This window comes from Stegastes partitus, unplaced genomic scaffold (genome assembly GCF_000690725.1).
Source record: "Stegastes partitus isolate 25-593 unplaced genomic scaffold, Stegastes_partitus-1.0.2 Scaffold563, whole genome shotgun sequence".
NCBI lineage: Eukaryota > Metazoa > Chordata > Actinopteri > Pomacentridae > Stegastes > Stegastes partitus.
Genome location: NW_007578294.1, coordinates 31,705 through 49,643, shown reverse-complemented (window position 1 = coordinate 49,643; position 17,939 = coordinate 31,705). Strand labels below are relative to the sequence as shown.

Here is a 17,939-nt window from a genome sequence, read left to right as displayed (position 1 = left end):
TCTAAAAGTGGGCGATAGTGAACTGGAGAGATTCTGGGCCAGACAAGAAACAGACAGAACTGAATCTGTACAGCCAATTAATTCTTAACTATTTCATATTTGTATAACATCTCCCAAATTTTTCATTTGAACCAATTTTAACCCGATTTTATTTTTGACAAATGTGACATCTTCGAGATATCTACTCCATGAAAAACTGCAGAGTAGGTAGCTGCCACTCAAGGCAACACTCAACCTTCATACAAAAGCTACCTGGCCATTTTTAGTATTTGTGCAAAGCTAAGAGACTGCTGGTCAGTCAGGGGAGTAGCATTGTTACGCTCATCTAACTCTTGCTAAAAAAAAGAAAACAAGTGTATTTCCCAATATTTAATACAATTTCCCAGATCTTTAATACTGAAATGGACGCACCATCCATGGCATCACTGAGGAAGCTGACAGAACTCAGGCCTCGTTTCCTTTGTGGTGGAGGAGGAGGCTCCGTGACCGTCGGTGAGGGCTGGAGGAGAGGTCTGGGAACGGCTTCCTCTGGACTGGTGGGCTTCGGATAGACAGAAAATACCTAAAACATAGATACACTGCTTTAGTGTTTCTTTTATTTGGTAGGCTACTCATGAGAGTTTTAATATATTACATCCTGATAAATGCATGTATTTCTCTCACCGCGTCTTCTTTGACTCTCTCCATGCTGTAAGCTGGCATGGATGTAGGCGTATGCAGACCCACGGTGGTCACTCCGTTGTGGTCCAGGGAGATGTTCAGTCGACCGTTGACGGTGAGGCTGGGGGTGAAGACTTGGGAGCAGTGGCTCCTCACGCTGCCCGTCCTCCTCTTCCAGGGCGTTGCCGTTGAACTGGTGCGACTCCTGAAGACGTCCCCGTGAACGCTGTACTCGTCGTCCCCGAAGTCGGCCTCAGAGTTGTTGCGAACCCGGAAAGAGCTGAAGATGCTGTTCTGGCTTCCTCTCCTGGTGCTGAGGGGGTGAGAGGAGAGTGTGGCCAGCAGAGGGTGGACCGGCATCGGAGACAGAGGAGGCTGCAGGAACACAGGGGACACATTAGCTCCTATCGCCTACAACGTCAGGGACTAGAGTGTATTTGCTGAGCGCTCTACCATTGGTTCGTCCAGCGGGTCCAACTTCTCCTCAGCAGCTTCCTGTGCTGTTTCCTCTGACAGCGTCCTGTGAGATCTTCTTCTTCTGCTGCTGCTTCGTCGTATGCTTCCCATCTTCACACAGAATGGAGACAGCTCCGGGGACAACACTGAGTCTGTCTCCTGTGCTTGTCGTTTTGCTGCCAACTTCACACAGAGAGGAAATTATGTTAAAGTCTGAGGGTTTTTTTTAAAAATTTGTCTTAGACTAAAAGTGAAAATCTGTCAGTCCCTACCCTTTGCTCTCTTCTGAGGTGCTCCATAGCCAGCTGAAACTCCCTCTCCTTCTGCCAGGCCTCGGCGATGGTGGCCTGGTTCTGCTCCTCGTAGGCCATGGCCACGACAGCNGAAGCTCAGTGTGGTGGCTTCAGCTGTTTCCATCTTGACAGAATCTGCCTAACTCCCGACTAATCCAAGAGTGAGCAAGGAGGTGGAGGAGAGAGGGTGGAGCTGAGGGGGGCGGTGCAATAACCTCTGGACTGTCCTCTATTTGTCACTCAGAGAGGCAATGTCGTTAATTTTGCACAACCTTACGCCTTAATACAATTTAAATGGGTCAGTTGTATAGATCTTTACACCTTGTACAGCTGTCATGAACAGAGAAAGTATCTACAGAAGCCAGAGCAGTTTTTATGTACCAGATTGTAAACATGTTGATTCCTGCTTGAGAGTTGTACATTTGTAAATGGGGGTCGATGGGGACTGACTCACTTTTGAAGCCAGCCTTAAGTGGCCGCTTGAGAAACTGCAGTTTTTGGCACTTCTGCTTTGGCTTTATTTTTTTAGCCCTGGCTGTTGCTGTGTTTTTTTCTTTTTCTTTTCTTCTTCTTTTTTTTTGTGCAGGTGTTTATATATATGTGTGTGTGTGTGTCTGTCTGTGGACAAATTTGGTCAATGTGATAGCGTCACAACCGTACAAGATTCAACCACAAAACTTTACCGGTGTGTAGTAAACATCAAAATGAAAACCAGGTATTGAAGACGAGTGTAGTCCTACCAATACTCATACAACTAGTGACCAAATTGTAATGGGACCACACAGAGTACTCAGCAGTCATTACTACATTATTACATAATTACAAGGATATTAAGTACCTATGGGTAGGACCAAAGCCTGCTTCAAACTTTTAATCTCAACTACACACATGTAAAGTTTTGTGACTGCATCTTGCACAGTTGTGACACAATTACATCAATCTGTCCGTACACAGACAGACAGACATATAAACATCTGTTAGCTGCCTTTTATACTAGTTCCTTCTACAGTATGTGTCTTTAGGATCACAGTTTATCATAATGACACACACAAAGACAGACAGACAGAATCACAAGGTGAAAACACTTCTAGCTGTTGTATCACAGCTGGTAAATACAGATTGTTTTCCAATGATGAATTATGTTAAAGAACTTACCACCAGGTTTCCTATGACCATGACCAACATGAACACCAGGATGCAGAGGGGCTGCCCAGCCACTTCCATACAGTCCCACATGGTCTCAATCCACTCGCCGCACAACACCCTGAACACGATCAGGAAGGAGTGGAAGAAGTCCTTCATGTGCCAGCGAGGCAGCTGACAGTCAATGGAGATCTTACACACACAGTCCTGATAGTTCTTCCCAAACAGCTGCATGCCAACCACGGCGAAGATGAAGACGATGATGGCCAACACCAACGTCAGGTTCCCCAGGGCGCCCACCGAGTTGCCGATGATCTTGATGAGAGTGTTGAGAGTGGGCCAGGACTTCGCCAGTTTGAAGACTCGCAACTGATGATGGGGACAAAGTGAAGAAGACACCTGATGTAAGATCTTTGCAAGAGACTATATTTATGTTTGAAACTAGATTCTAAGATGTTCTTGACTTCTGAATAGAATCCTTAAATCATAACTCAGTTATTACATTTGAAATCATCAGGGGCTTTTTGCTTGATCTTTTTGGATTTAACATGAACAGAAAACTTGGATTTAGAATCGTATCTGCAAGTTTTAGATTGATACATTCATTACTTTTAGGGATTAGAAAGAAAAAAATGCCCATCCACCCACTTCTAGCACATTTTTTCGTACATTAAAATTTGAGGCCATGTTTGAGGACAATATTTCAGGAACTTTTAAAGATGAAAGCCTGAAATTTTCACTGTTATTTCTTATCATGTAATTGATTCAGAGTCTGCAAGGAAAAAAATGGAAAGTGAAAAGTGTGCCTATGACAAAAAAATATATAAAGCTTAGTCATAATTGGAGAAGAACTTTAAAACTCTGCTTCATTTGGAATATGCTACCCAGCAATAGTTTTATTTTTCTGGTACAACTTGTCATACCTGCTCAATCAGTTACGAAAATTCAACAAAAATAACTTTTTTCTCATTTTTGGGACCAAATATTTATGATAAAATTGTATTCAATGTTTTGTCTTTTTTGTATTATTGTGTCATGAAATACATGTGGTTCACAAATATCACCAGCTGACTTCTGCATTATCATTTTTTGTTAACATGTGCTTAAAGATGAGATTTTTCATGATTCACGCATCTTCTTTTTCATATTTTAACTCACCGATTGTCAGACACTATTTGATCTACTTGTAATTTCTGAATCAAAGACAGAGTAGGAAATAACAGTGAAAATTCTGAGCTTTTATCTTCAGTTCAAGAGATATTGTTGTTCAAACTGAGCCTCAATGGACTGTGAAACGTGGTGAAAGTAGGTCGGCAGGCAATAAAAAAAAAAAAACAACAAAAAAACAGTTATCTTGAAGGCATTTGATATATCAATCTAAACTTTTGCAAAATCTTTATAAATATCCATATTTCATGGCATGAAAATATCAAGCAAATTAGATCAAGGAAATTTTTTTAAAAACGTGATGATGTGAGCTGTAATGACCCGTCTGAGAGATGCTATGTGGTCAAATCCATGAGGTGTAAAGTCCTATTGTTTGGACTAATAAAAATTTGTTCAAGTCTTCATTTTTGAATAACTTATTTAAGCTCCTTCCTCTGAAAGCCTAATAAGTCACTAATAATTGTTTTAGTTATTCAAAGATTGCAAAGTCAATTAATGGAAAATAAGCACAGGTTTTCTTGACAGTACACAAGAGTGATTTCTGTTACCAGTCTGAATGATCTCAGGACAGACAGTCCCTCTACGTTGGAGAGGCCCAACTCCATCAGACTGAGACAAACGATGACGCCATCAAAGATGTTCCAGCCCTGTTGGAAGTAGTAATAAGGGTCCATGGCAATCAGCTTCAGCACCATCTCAGCTGTAAAGATCCCTGTGAAAACCTGTAAAGAAAAAAACCCACAGAGCAGGAGAAACAGTGAGAAATGAAAAAAATAACATAAAAACCTATTCAAGAGATTCAAGAGGATTATTATGTAATGCAATTCTTTAGCTGCACTTAGCTGCACGCTGAAATTGGTTATAAATTACATAAGCTCTGCAGTGCTTGTGTTATCTTTTTGTTGATTTTTTGGTTTTGTGGTACACAAACACACTGTTGTGGTTCACTGTCACCACTGTAATCACAGCTTTTCAAAGGTCCAGGTCTTGTCTTCCTTTTCTGTTAGTGCTGCGAGACTGTATTCATGTTTCACGTGCTGAAGAAAGATGTTTATAATCGACAGAAAACTCAGGTGTTGGTGACAAAAGACAGAGCTAAGTGTAGGGTGAGTACTGAACTTGAATTCATCCTGTTGTTAGAAACAGAGCTCCAAATAAATGTGAGTATCTGAGGTGTAAATGGCAAACTGTCGTCTCAAACATGTCCATTAAAACCTTAGTAAGGTGGTGATACGACACTGTCATGTTTGCATCTTGTTGTGACTGCCACCAGCAGCAAAAAATAATGTAGTTTGACATTATTTTGTGTTTAGATTGCTGAGGCAAATGTCAAAATGAAAAACATTTCAGTAAATATATTCATCTGGCAGCTGAGGTAGACCAAGCATCCTCCTGTATCGAAAATTATTTTAGAATCTGAAAAAAAAACTTTTCAAGAATATCCACTGTGAACTACTTGTTCCTTACCCTATTGAGTAAGTTCTTCACATTTTTTAAAGCATTTTTTAATCTTACCAGCTAACACACAAAATGCAAATCAACAGAAACAAACAAACAAAAAAGCAACTTGGAAAAGTTACTAAATAAGAAAATATTACTCCCAGTGTTCTTCTTTCAAGCCTTGAAGACTTTAACTCACTGGTAGAGGACTAAATCAAAATACAAATACAGGAAATCACTCTGACTCCTACTAAAAACACTCTCTCGTACTAATTATCTGAAGCAGAACCTTTCACAAAGCATTACAATAACCACATTTGACCTTCTGTCCATCAAAGCATAACCTGCTATAAAAATCCCAGCTGTCTGAATGAATGCTATTCCTGTTTCCTCTTTACTATCTTCTCGCTAATCTCCTGTGTTCATCCACCACCTAACAACACTCAGTGAAAGGCTGTTTAACGCTGGAAACCTTCCCGCTGCTATCATTCACAGTCTCTTACCAGATTGCCCACTGAGAGCATGGTGTTGAACTCATCAGTCATGGGGTAGTGCTCCAGGGCCATGAAGAGGGTGTTCAGCACAATGCAAATGGTGATGCCCAGATCCAGGAAAGGATCCATCACCATGAACTTGACGCACTCCTTCAGCTTCAGCCACCAGGGGCAGCAGTCCCAGATCAAATACTTCTTGGCGAACGTGTACCAGCAGGGATGACACTTCTGCCTCGACTCCTCCAGCTCTGCTAAGAGACATCAAGGTCAACTCTTCATCTGCAGCTGTTTCATTACATTCTTCCCTGAAGAGTTTACCTGTGCTTGATTTTCAAACACCAGTGACCAAAACCTGAAACCCAAAGATGATCAACTCAAGAATTTTACGTTAACCGCTCAGCATGAGATCTGGTTTTAATATTGGGGCCATGTCATTGCTCTCATATAGCCTTGAATATCTCTGGGTTAATATTAGCTTCTGAATTAAGTCCAACCAGTTCATTTCTTTATTAGATCACTTATATATATATCGCACTAACTAATTCACAACCAAAGACTACACATTGGGGTTAATGGACCTGCCATTTCTTGATGGTATGGCTATGTCAAGGTCACACATAGTCTCCAAACATTATTATTATTTATATCACCAAAACAGCTGTAAATGCTCCGACATGCACAATATAAAAACAGGAAAAATGATTTGATTGGTTTAAAAGTGAGCGATAGTGAACTGGAGAGATTCTGGGCCAGACAAGAAACAGACAGAACTGAATCTGTACAGCCAATTAATTCTTAACTATTTCATATTTGTATAACGTCTCCCAAACTTTTCATTTGAACCAATTTTAACCCGATTTTATTTTTGACAAATGTGACATCTTCGAGATATCTACTCCATGAAAAACTGCAGAGTAGGTAGCTGCCACTCAAGGCAACACTCAACCTTCATACAAAAGCTACCTGGCCATTTTTAGTATTTGAGCAAAGCTAAGAGACTGCTGGTCAGTCAGGGGAGTAGCATTGTTACGCTCATCTAACTCTTGCTAAAAAAAAGAAAACAAGTGTATTTCCCAATATTTAATACAATTTCCCAGATCTTTAATACTGAAATGGACGCACCATCCATGGCATCACTGAGGAAGCTGACAGAACTCAGGCCTCGTTTCCTTTGTGGTGGAGGAGGAGGTTCTGTGACCGTCGGTGAGGGCTGGAGGAGAGGTCTGGGAACGGCTTCCTCTGGACTGGTGGGCTTCGGATAGACAGAAAATACCTAAAACATAGATACATTGCTTTAGTGTTTCTTTTATTTGGCAGGCTACTCATGAGAGTTTTAATATACTACATCCTGATAAATGCATGTATTTCTCTCACCGCGTCTTCTTTGACTCTCTCCATGCTGTAAGCTGGCATGGATGTAGGCGTATGCAGACCCACGGTGGTCACTCCGTTGTGGTCCAGGGAGATGTTCAGTCGACCGTTGACGGTGAGGCTGGGGGTGAAGACTTGGGAGCAGTGGCTCCTCACGCTGCCCGTCCTCCTCTTCCAGGGCGTTGCCGTTGAACTGGTGCGACTCCTGAAGACGTCCCCGTGAACGCTGTACTCGTCGTCCCCGAAGTCGGCCTCAGAGTTGTTGCGAACCCGGAAAGAGCTGAAGATGCTGTTCTGGCTTCCTCTCCTGGTGCTGAGGGGGTGAGAGGAGAGTGTGGCCAGCAGAGGGTGGACCGGCATCGGAGACAGAGGAGGCTGCAGGAACACAGGGGACACATTAGCTCCTATCGCCTACAACATCAGGGACTAGAGCGTATTTGCTGAGCGCTCTACCATTGGTTCGTCCAGCGGGTCCAACTTCTCCTCAGCAGCTTCCTGTGCTGTTTCCTCTGACAGCGTCCTGTGAGATCTTCTTCTTCTGCTGCTGCTTCGTCGTATGCTTCCCATCTTCACACAGAATGGAGACAGCTCCGGGGACAACACTGAGTCTGTCTCCTGTGCTTGTCGTTTTGCTGCCAACTTCACACAGAGAGGAAATTATGTTAAAGTCTGAGGGTTTTTTTTAAAAATTTGTCTTAGACTAAAAGTGAAAATCTGTCAGTCCCTACCCTTTGCTCTCTTCTGAGGTGCTCCATAGCCAGCTGAAACTCCCTCTCCTTCTGCCAGGCCTCGGCGATGGTGGCCTGGTTCTGCTCCTCGTAGGCCATGGCCACGACAGCCAGGATCAGGTTGACCAGGTAGAAGGAGCCCAGGAAGATGACCAGCACAAAGAAAACCATGTAGGTCTTCCCTGCTGAGCGCAGAGTCTGAGGGAAACATGGAGAGAAGTCAGTCACAGCAAATTCAAGTTAAAGAAAAATGCTGTTTATTTTAAAACATGAGTTTGACGCTTTTGTGTTACATGCATGTTTGTAAAGGATAAGAGAAAGCACTAGATAATCCCCAGGTTGACCCTAATTATCTAAATTTATCCCTTAGTAACAAATAGTGTAAATTAATAAGCACCTGAAGTAGCCATTACATTAACTCATGACTAAATGTGACTTCCACTGCTGAGTAAAAGAGTTTGGAAAACAACTTAAAGGACCAGCGTATCAGATTTAGTGGCATGTAGAGGACATGCTGCAGATTGCAACCAACTGAAAGCCCTTCCTTCACCGTTCCTATTGCATGTGTGTAAAAGAACCAAGCTGCAACCTCCAGGGCTGAAAAATGAAGGCAACATGAAAGGGATTTTTAATATAACTCACCTGTTTAAATTGTATTAAGATTAATTTATGCAAAATTAAGAGCGTGGCTGCTCTGAGTTGGGTGCCGTCATAGAACTGTTCATGGCCCAGACATGTTCTCATAGCTTGCCTCAGCTCCACGATCACGCCACCTCTATACACATTTCTGGATTAGTCAGGACTAGGAAGAGTCAGGCACTGCCAAGATGGCAGCGGCCAGAGCCATCAAACTGAGCTTTATTATTACCCTATCATCAACCTACCAGTGGTTGCTGCCAAATCAATGTAAAAATGTGAAAGATCCTTTTAAGAGAAGGCATTTGATTTGTCTGTTCAGAGCTACTGTAGAAACATGGCAGCACAACTTTGGGTTGATATTTAATTATGTTGTCTCACTGATATTTTTGGTGTATTTTTAATGTTGTTTTGTGAATGGACCCCAGGAAGACTAGCAACCACCTTGTGGAAGCTAATGGGGATCCAAATAAAGAATAAACATGGCAGGCTGCTGAAGAAGACCCTCTACCTACACAGCAATGAAAGGCTCATTTTAAACTAATGAAAACACAACAATTTGCAGTGACTCCTGACTATACATGAATAAAAACAATTATAATTGCTATGTTCCATTTGTGCTAATAGATCCCCCTAAATCTTACACACTTACTCCTTCTAGTCGTTAATTAAACTGAGTTCCCAAAGCTCTTAAACTAATCGTTTAAGCTTGTTGTCATTGGTTGCTTTCAGAAGCTTTAGTGTAGTGAAACAAACAGTGTGAACGTGTCAGCAAACATATTCAGCAGAGCGAGATGAGCATTTATATGGAGTTGTGTTTCTGGCCACTGCTTGAATGCCTACCTAATATTAGGTCTACTTTTAGCTCCGTTTGGGTCTCCACCAGCTGGCTCTCCAGCTGCTAACATCTGCACTTTGTTCAGCTTGATTCACCTGATGTCTGTTGCTGCTGATTGTGGACCAAAAAACTCCAAAAATGAGCCGAAAGACACTAAAAATCTCAGTACAGCTGGTGACAGAATCAGTTTATGATTCTCAGATTTTCAGAAAACGTATTTCTTTTTGTTGTTTGCTTGAGATAATATCAATCAAACTGAAGCTGAGTGGATTTGACTCAGTAGAAATGACAAACATAGACATAACTTAAGTTTGATTGATACTGTCTCAGGTAGACGACGGAGAAGTGGGTTTTCTGAAGGTTTGAGAAGACGGAGTTATCTGTTTATGCAAATGAAGTCTTTATTTATACGCCTGATCCACTGTGAATATAGAGATATTGATTTATGGAACCTTAATTGTGATATTTACAGATAATATAGGTAAAATTGAGGGTTTTTTAATGTCCTGTCTGACTGGTAATGTTGCTTTGTGAAGGTATTTCAGGTAATGATTGTGTAAAAAACACCAAAAGGAAGAACTAGGTAAGTATTACAGAATATTGACGGGTAACAACCGCACCTGGTGAAACAGCTTCTCCCAGTAGTCTTGTGTCATGAGTCGGAAAAGCGCTAGAAAAGCCCAGCCGAAGGTATCGAAACTGGTGTAGCCGTAGTTTGGATTCCTTCCTACTTTGAGGCAGTCGAATCCATCTGGACACTTCCTGCAGGGGAAGAACAGTTAAGAGGGTGAAGACAGACGACTAGAGGACACGTCTGATAAAAAATGCACAATTAAAAGCGCCATGAAAAGCATGTGGGACGGATATAGCCGTGCTTGCGTGCAGGCTGCTTTACCAGAGTTAAAAACATCTCCAGTATCTACATGTAGCCCTGCGGCCTTTGACTCTGCAGAGGATGAGTCAGTAAGTACATACACTGCTATCATCACCATTATTTCCACTGAAGAGGGCACTTGAAATATGTTCCAGGCCTGAGCACTAAAATGCACTGCAGCAAAAGGGATTACGCTGAGCCAGATGGATATCAAATTGCAGTTCAAAAAATTTCAGCTCGATGCCTCCATCTCTCATTGTCAGCATAGTGGCATTACAGCAAATATTTAAGTCCAGCAGCTGAGAACAAGCTGGACTGCCATGTCAATCTGAGTGCGGAATAATTTCGTAATGGCTGGCAAACAGCTGGGCAGAAGAGAACAGCTGTAGATTTCACCAACCAGCCAGCTAAGCAGGAATGCTCAGTAATATCCAGCAGCGGGGACAGAGGAGGCTGCGTGAGGCCAGCGACATCTTCCTGTCAGCCTGTTCCTCTGCTGCACGGCTTAACCTGCCGCCAATCTGTTCGCCTCTTTTAATCAATACGGCAAAGCACAGAACCTGCACAGCGTTTCTTCAAGGACTGCATGTTAGTTTAACATAAAAATTAAATACATCTTGTTGTTCAGTGACCTTTTGTTCTTACTTCTAGGAGGCTTTTATCATAGAATCTATACAACAATTCCCTACTTTCATCTTTTTAATGTAAAAACAATGATTTTATTCACATTATTTCTCAACACAGCTTGTAAATTAGATGCATTTTCTTTTCTCCACATTTGTTCACTTCGCTGGATCGAAGCTGATCTCAACTATTTACATGCTTTATTTTTAGGGCCAATATTATGAGTCAATTACATGTTTTTATGCAGCAGTCAGCTTTGACTGGGCAGTTTTGCTTCTATAAATGTCTTCCTTTAGAATATTTAAAATAAATTAATTTTACATTTTAAAAAAAAAAGAACACCAGCAACATGCACTATTACACTTTGTCCATATTAGTGCATGTTTATTTAAATAATAGCTCATTTTCATATGTAAACAACATTTCTGAAAACTTGTCATTTAAAAAGTAATAGTCCTAATGGAAGTTATCAACTCAGGAAGTTTTTTTTGGGGTGATATTTCTGAGTTATGAGTATTTTTACCTGTAAATACAGGTTTGCGCATCTCGTTTTCTCAAGTTTTTATTCATACTCTGACTTAGAAATCTCGTCTTCAGCGGCACTTAAATATGTCAAACTTTCCAGTTTTGTTTCTGTCTGTATTCTGAATTATTTTAAAGAAGAGTTTGTTCATATATCATTCATAGATTGATCTATATATTTAAAAAAAAAAAATAATATTAACAAATACGTTTTTTATTTTAAAAAGAAAAACGTGTAGCTCTCAGATGTCAAGAAAATATTGCAAGAATTTTGATGAAATTAAGATATTCTCATTGTGAAAATGAATGAAAATCCTTCATATTTAATTAAACATTTAATTCAACATAAAAAAAACTGATTATTTGTAATACAGAAAAAAATATCTCAATGTAAGCTCTCAACTGGGCAAGATTTATTCACCTTGGGCAACTCTTCTTCACTGATTATTTGATTAGACAACAACGACACTATTGAAAACCAATTGATTTCAAGAAAAAAACACCAAAAAGTTCTTTGGTTTAAGATTCTCAGTTGTGAGAATTTGTTGCTTTTGTTTGTCTTATATGACAGAAAATCCTAAGTTTAAGACTGTTGGTCAGAACATCGCCTTTGTCATAGACACCTGACAAATGACATGAAACTAATGAACTGATAATGAAAACAAACACTGCAGCTCTAGTTATTTCCATGCTACAGTGCAGCCTAATTAATGGAAAACAATGGCTGCACTGAAGGTATGAAATCTGGAAGTAATTTTTATTTATTTTTTATTTTTTCCATCATTTGTTCAGCAAATCATGTTGACATTAGTTTCCTTCATAGTTAATCTGAGCAACTTTCTAAAGACATGCGTGTCTAAAGCTTCCCTTGATTCACACAAATCAACAAAATGCTTCTAATGATGTACTTGTTAATATATCCCTTAAACATCCATATGAATGTCAGACTCCTCCTGCAATTAGAAGCTGCTGTAAAAACAAGGCACCTGTGGGGCTGCTGTCCCTCAGGTTTCTATAGCAACGGCCCTGGAGACCGTCTTTGTATGGATTTATCCCGAGTTAGTGATCCTCTGGGAGGGCTGGTGTGATGCACACACATGGAAATCACATGCACTGTACATCAACCCTCACCAATCTGGAAACGCTGCACATTTTTGGATGTATTTTTACGACTATTTCAAGCAATTTACTTTTTATTCAGAATGAAACTCAGTTAACAGGCTCTTGAACTGACTGGTTGCATGATCAATATGATCTAATATAGTTTAAGGGATTTAAAAAACTCTTCACAGCATTACATCATAACTATAATGTAACTCTGACAAAAGCTTGATTTGGACTGTGAAGGATTACATAACACGAGCAAGTTTCAAGACACTGTTGGGAGATTTCTTACTGCATAGAAACAAACAGAGAGCTACTGCTTTGTGGAGCAACACTGAAAGAAATCCATTTAAAAATCTAAAACCGACAGCGTGCGTTTAAAAAAGCCAAAAAGTACAAACGGTTTGCAGGTTTGCAAGTCATCTTATGTAAGCAAAGCGACACACACTGTGTGGTGTGTAAGAGCTGCCTTAAAGCTCTTTGCCTCGTGTTTACAATTTGAAGTTTTATCTGTCAGAGTGCAACAACAACTTCCTGCAGTTTGTGCAACACAGCAGCAGAGGAACATCTGTCGATCGCAACGGTTTCCCCGGGCGGGGGCTAAGGCGGTGGGTTTCCATGCCTACGACCGTCTAGTCAAGGGCAAAAGCTGAAACTGTCTATACAATCAGTCGTAATCCTTAATGCACAGTGGCTTTAAGATGCGGGGCGGAGGGGGGGGATAAGCATTCGCCTGAACTCTACAGTGGGAGCGACGAGAAAACAGTCTGGACCTTTGAGCAAATCGTTTATCACAAACTTGTTAACCATCTAGGCTGAAAATATCATTTGAATATGCGTGGGCGTGCGTGCGCTGCGGTTGCCCAGTTGTGTCTATGTGTGCTTGTGTGTGACAGTGTGTGTCATCATAACGTATCTGCAAAGCTTTAATTTGGAAATCTACTCAGGGATTACTTGTTGGAATACACTCAAAAGATTAAGCATCCTCTATGTTTTACGTCCTCCATCCTGACCTGCTTAATATCTTGCCCGTCTCTGCAGCCAGCCTCAGAAAGTTCCATCTAAAATGTCACAGAAGTTAAAAGGCTGTCTCAACCATTTGCCAGAGAAAACATAAGCTACCTTATGCTTACTTTAACCTATAATCTTGCAACCATGTCATGAATCTGTGTCACTCTTGAGTCGGCAAGTGCAAAGAAAGGAGAAGTCACAGAAATGTAATCAGATGCTTGGTGATGATGATGCAGTGATGGTAAAATTAAACAAAAGGACTTAAGCCCTGTGATATTTAAAAAAAAAAAAATCCCATTATGCACAGAAATAGGTTAAAACTGAGCGACATGGATGGATGTCGATCACCGTAAAGCTGCACAAACAGTAAAATAACAAACAAAAGACAGTAAATCTAAAAACAAACAAAGCTGCCGTGCCGTGCAGGTGGGACAGTCTCTGATCTGTAGGATACTCGTCTGATCTTACTGACCTACTATTTAACGCAGTTTAATGACATCATTTCCCCCTGAATGCCCTCATATGTATCCTCTTTTCACTCTGACTTGAACGCAGATTACTGAAACAGATTTTACTTCTTGAGAGATTAAGTTCCTGTGTTTTTGGAGGAGAGGTTACTGAAATAGATTAAAAACTAAAGGGTGGCTACAGCCTGATGCCAATAAAAACGTACGACTACCTTCGTCGACACTTTGTCTATTAACTCAGTAAATTACAGCATTAATGTCAACAGAAAACACCTAAACTCACCTCTTTTAAAAATATGGTGAAGGCATTACTTACCGGTTCCTGTACCTGTTTTTAGTGTATTTTATCTTTAAGCCTTTTATTGTTTGTGTATTGATTTTTTATGGATGAATTCCTTTTATTGTATTTTCTGTTCTGTGCTGCCTCTTGACCAGGTCGTTACTGTAAATGAGAATTTGTTCTCAATTAACACACTTGGTTAAATAAAGGAAAAATAAAATAAAACAATTCCATGCAAAAACCTGTCTGCATGATCTAAAATTCTCTCATAAAAGAAGTCAAAATAAGGACCTTTTACCAGCAACCCTCTGAACTCCACAACCAACTGGTGGATTTGAAAGGCAGCTTTTCTATTAGTTTTTTTTTTAATTCACAAAGATTACGCCATTTACCAGAGCCAGAAACTGTGAAACAAGGAGCCATCATATTCTGCATTAATTATTTAAATTAATCTTATTTGAAGGCCGAAAATTAACCATACCTATGCCTAAAATTGTGTTATCATCAAAATCACTTTATTCTAAATTCATAACACTGACCAGAAATCTTCTTCACCTTCTTCTCAATAGACCTTTTATTTTTCCAGCAGCCATGTTGACATGAAATAGTTGGTAAACACAGCTGTTATTAATCACATTAACTAAAGCTCTGTACCGACATTGAACAGGATCTTAATCAGTGTCATTAATAACACCTGTGTTTTCCTTCTGTATCATGTCAGAGTGGCTGCTTGCAGGGCACCCAAATAGCCCAACAGGTTGAGCAGGTGACTCATGTACAAGGGCTTCAATCTACGACGCAGTGGTTCGATTCCAGCCAGCGGCTCATTTGCTGCATGTCCTGTCCCCACTCTTTTCCCCACGTTTCTCTGTCATTCTTTCACTGTCCTATCCATTAAAGGCAGAAAAACCCAAAAAATATCTTAAAAAAAAAAAAAGAGCCTACTTGCAGACAAGATGGCAGACATCGTCAACAACCAGTCTTCCTCTTTATTTGGTTCACTTTTCAATAGAGTTCAGCATTGATGGTGAAACGTTTCATTGACACCTGCAGCAGCTTTTTATTTTAAATTCCCTACTGTTCTAATGTGTGCCAGCTCCTTTTCTCCACTAATAGCACTGAAGGATTATGGGTACTGTAGTATTTAGACCTGAGTCCAAATGTAGGACAGAAAACAAAGTAATTAACACTTGTGGGTACAACATTAACCTGTAGAGTTGTTCTATCATCTGGGAAAGCTAGGGATATTAACTGAAGATAACATTTAAAGAGGAGTATTAAACAATTTCATTGTACTTGTAAAATGACAAAAAAGACTTTCTATTTCCATTCCCATTTCTATCACTACTGCAACCAGCTGTCTCTCACACTTTCTGTTACATGCATAACTTGGTAAGTGGGGTATGGACAAATACAAATTCTGAGGTTGAAAAACTCTCATTTTTGAGCTGATAAATGAGGTCCAGTTGTAGGTTTCAGGGGTGATGCAACATTTAGAGCATGTACATTTGTCCTCTCAATTTAAAACCTGAAAGAAGTATAGGACTTCTATATAAATATTTAAATGATATAACAGCATTTAAATAGGTTATTTAAAAAAAATGTTTGCTGACTAAGCAGGGATAATATTAACTACAGGAGAATAAATATTTGAATTATTCATATTCCATTACATTCTAAAATGTCATCTGCTGCCTCAGTTTTGAGTTCTCCGTTGCATAAATAAAAACCATGCCACGACTCTTATTTATTCTACTTCTGTCTTTCCACCAGAAAACCTTTTTCATGACAGGCTAGTCCTTAAAATGAAAAAAACAAACAACAAATCATCACGTTTGACACTTTTGCTTGAAAAATATCACCGTTCCCCAAAACTCTTTTGCTCATTCTCTGTTTAAAGTGATTTGCGTGATCAGATGTTTTTTTTTTTTTGGTAAAACAAATGTTTCGAGGTGCCACACAAACTAAAAGGTTTAATACACAAGCACCTGTTTTAAAAGTAAAAAGGCAAAACACACATCTGCACCAAACTTCCCCTGCAGGAGCTTAATATCATCACCCTTTTTTTTTTTATTTGCTGTCATCCATTATCTTGTATTATTAACAAGAGCACCTAATGGAAGCCATTTGTTGAAGCTGCAGGATTTCAGATTCACACAGATGGGTATTTAGTTCACTATAACCCTTGAACTGGGCCTGGCATGGGCAGAGTCATCCTGTTGTGCTTGTTTCAAAAGCATTTGGATTTACAGGATTATTCAGTGCGTAGGCTGAGTAGCAATATTTGGATGGTTTCACACTGTGCCTTTGATTGGGAACAAAGTCCGTCACTCCACAGGACAAACATCATCTTTGCATTTACTGACGTCTCATCCAGGACATCTAGAAATACGAGGACCGAGACCACTTCACTTCCTTTATCTGAAATAATTTCCACTTTATAAGAGAAGACGGGTCCATCTGAGGCTCTGCTTGAAGGCATCAGTACACCATCTCCTCTTAACAAGAATAGAATATCAATCCAAAGTGATCCGGTCCGCTCCAGTTAACCTAATCATGTCATAGAGCTTTTGAGATGATGAAATCTCCAAAGACCCCTCCTCTCTCCAGCTGGCAACTCCATGTTTCTGAGTACAGGGTTCCAGTGGAGCCGCGGTGATTATCCACGCCACATGTCGTCTTCTGCACACACTCTCTCTCTCTCTCACGCTACATCCCACTGATGGCATCACTCCTCCATACATTAGGCCTCTAAGTCACAAAAACGTGGAGCCTAAAGGACCATCATCCATTGTTGGATCTGCCCTTCCTTGTCCTGGAAAAACACTGTGCTCTCATCTGCGCTGAGCTCGGCGCTCAGGCTACTATATCCCTTCATATGCATGACATGCATGGGATCAGAGGCCATTAGACGGTAAACATTTTGGTATTATGTAACAGCCTGCAGATGATTAACAAGCGGCAAGCAGAGCAAATTTTCACTCACCCCGCATCGCTTCCATATCCACATATTAAGGCATCCTTTGCTCCTTCAACTTTGTAGAAATTATCTGAGGAAAAGGAAACAAAAGACAAAATTTAACTTCTCTGAATGATGCAGGTCAAAATCAGAGCAATGTGCATGTAGGAATTTATTTTTTATCTGCGGACCTTCGCTGCTGAGGAAGTCTGCAGGCGAGCTCCAGGTCCTGTTGTTGCAGATGAAGGACGTGTTGGGGCTGTACGACGAGTTGATGCAGTGCGCGAGGCTGCGGATGCACTTCTGTCGCAGCAGCCCCATGAAGAGCTGCAGGCCGATGAGGGCGAAAACGCTGAGACAGAAGACGGTCAGGATCATCACGTCCGCAAGCTTCTTCACAGACTGGATCAGGGCTCCGACGATGGTCTTCAGACCTGAACGGACGAGATACTGCTTGTTTAGTAACATTACAGAAAGCTGGTGAAGTGTTACGGCAATGTGATTAAGATTCAGGCTAGAGATAAAGGTTTTAAAATCAAGTATCATCACAAATTGAACATTGACAGGTGTCTTAGGCTAAAAGTTTACAGTTTAGTTTGGAGATGTGACGTGAAAATGAACATGGGATGTTTTGCATATGAGTTAAAGTTGTATTTTTTTTATTTTGTCTGTTGAGTGTGTACATTTGAGAAGCATTGCATTTTATGTCTGTACCCATAAGAGCAGGTTTAATATGTTAATTCCACAACAAAAGACACTTGTTCTCTGAAATTAGGTAGAAAAATATGTGCGTATACAGGCGTCGGCATTGGACAAAAAGAGTCGGAAAATATCAGCTTGATAAGTAAAAATCCAATATTGTGCATCTATAA

At 40.4% G+C, this 17,939-nt stretch overlaps 1 protein-coding gene across 1 annotated transcript in view; it reads right to left on the bottom strand.

The window, feature by feature from the left end:
- Positions 1 to 17,939, bottom strand: part of LOC103362208 (sodium channel protein type 4 subunit alpha-like) — a 49,618-nt gene that overhangs the window by 24,580 nt on the left and 7,099 nt on the right. The window contains exons 6-15 of the mRNA XM_008288500.1: positions 17,259 to 17,501; positions 17,095 to 17,158; positions 9,847 to 9,988; positions 7,753 to 7,950; positions 7,478 to 7,663; positions 7,028 to 7,399; positions 6,776 to 6,926; positions 5,663 to 5,901; positions 4,268 to 4,441; positions 2,565 to 2,921 (exon numbers count right to left, since the gene is read on the bottom strand). Of these exons, the coding sequence (XP_008286722.1) occupies positions 2,565 to 2,921; positions 4,268 to 4,441; positions 5,663 to 5,901; positions 6,776 to 6,926; positions 7,028 to 7,399; positions 7,478 to 7,663; positions 7,753 to 7,950; positions 9,847 to 9,988; positions 17,095 to 17,158; positions 17,259 to 17,501 (2,126 nt within the window). The remainder of the gene's footprint in view (positions 1 to 2,564; positions 2,922 to 4,267; positions 4,442 to 5,662; positions 5,902 to 6,775; positions 6,927 to 7,027; positions 7,400 to 7,477; positions 7,664 to 7,752; positions 7,951 to 9,846; positions 9,989 to 17,094; positions 17,159 to 17,258; positions 17,502 to 17,939) is intronic.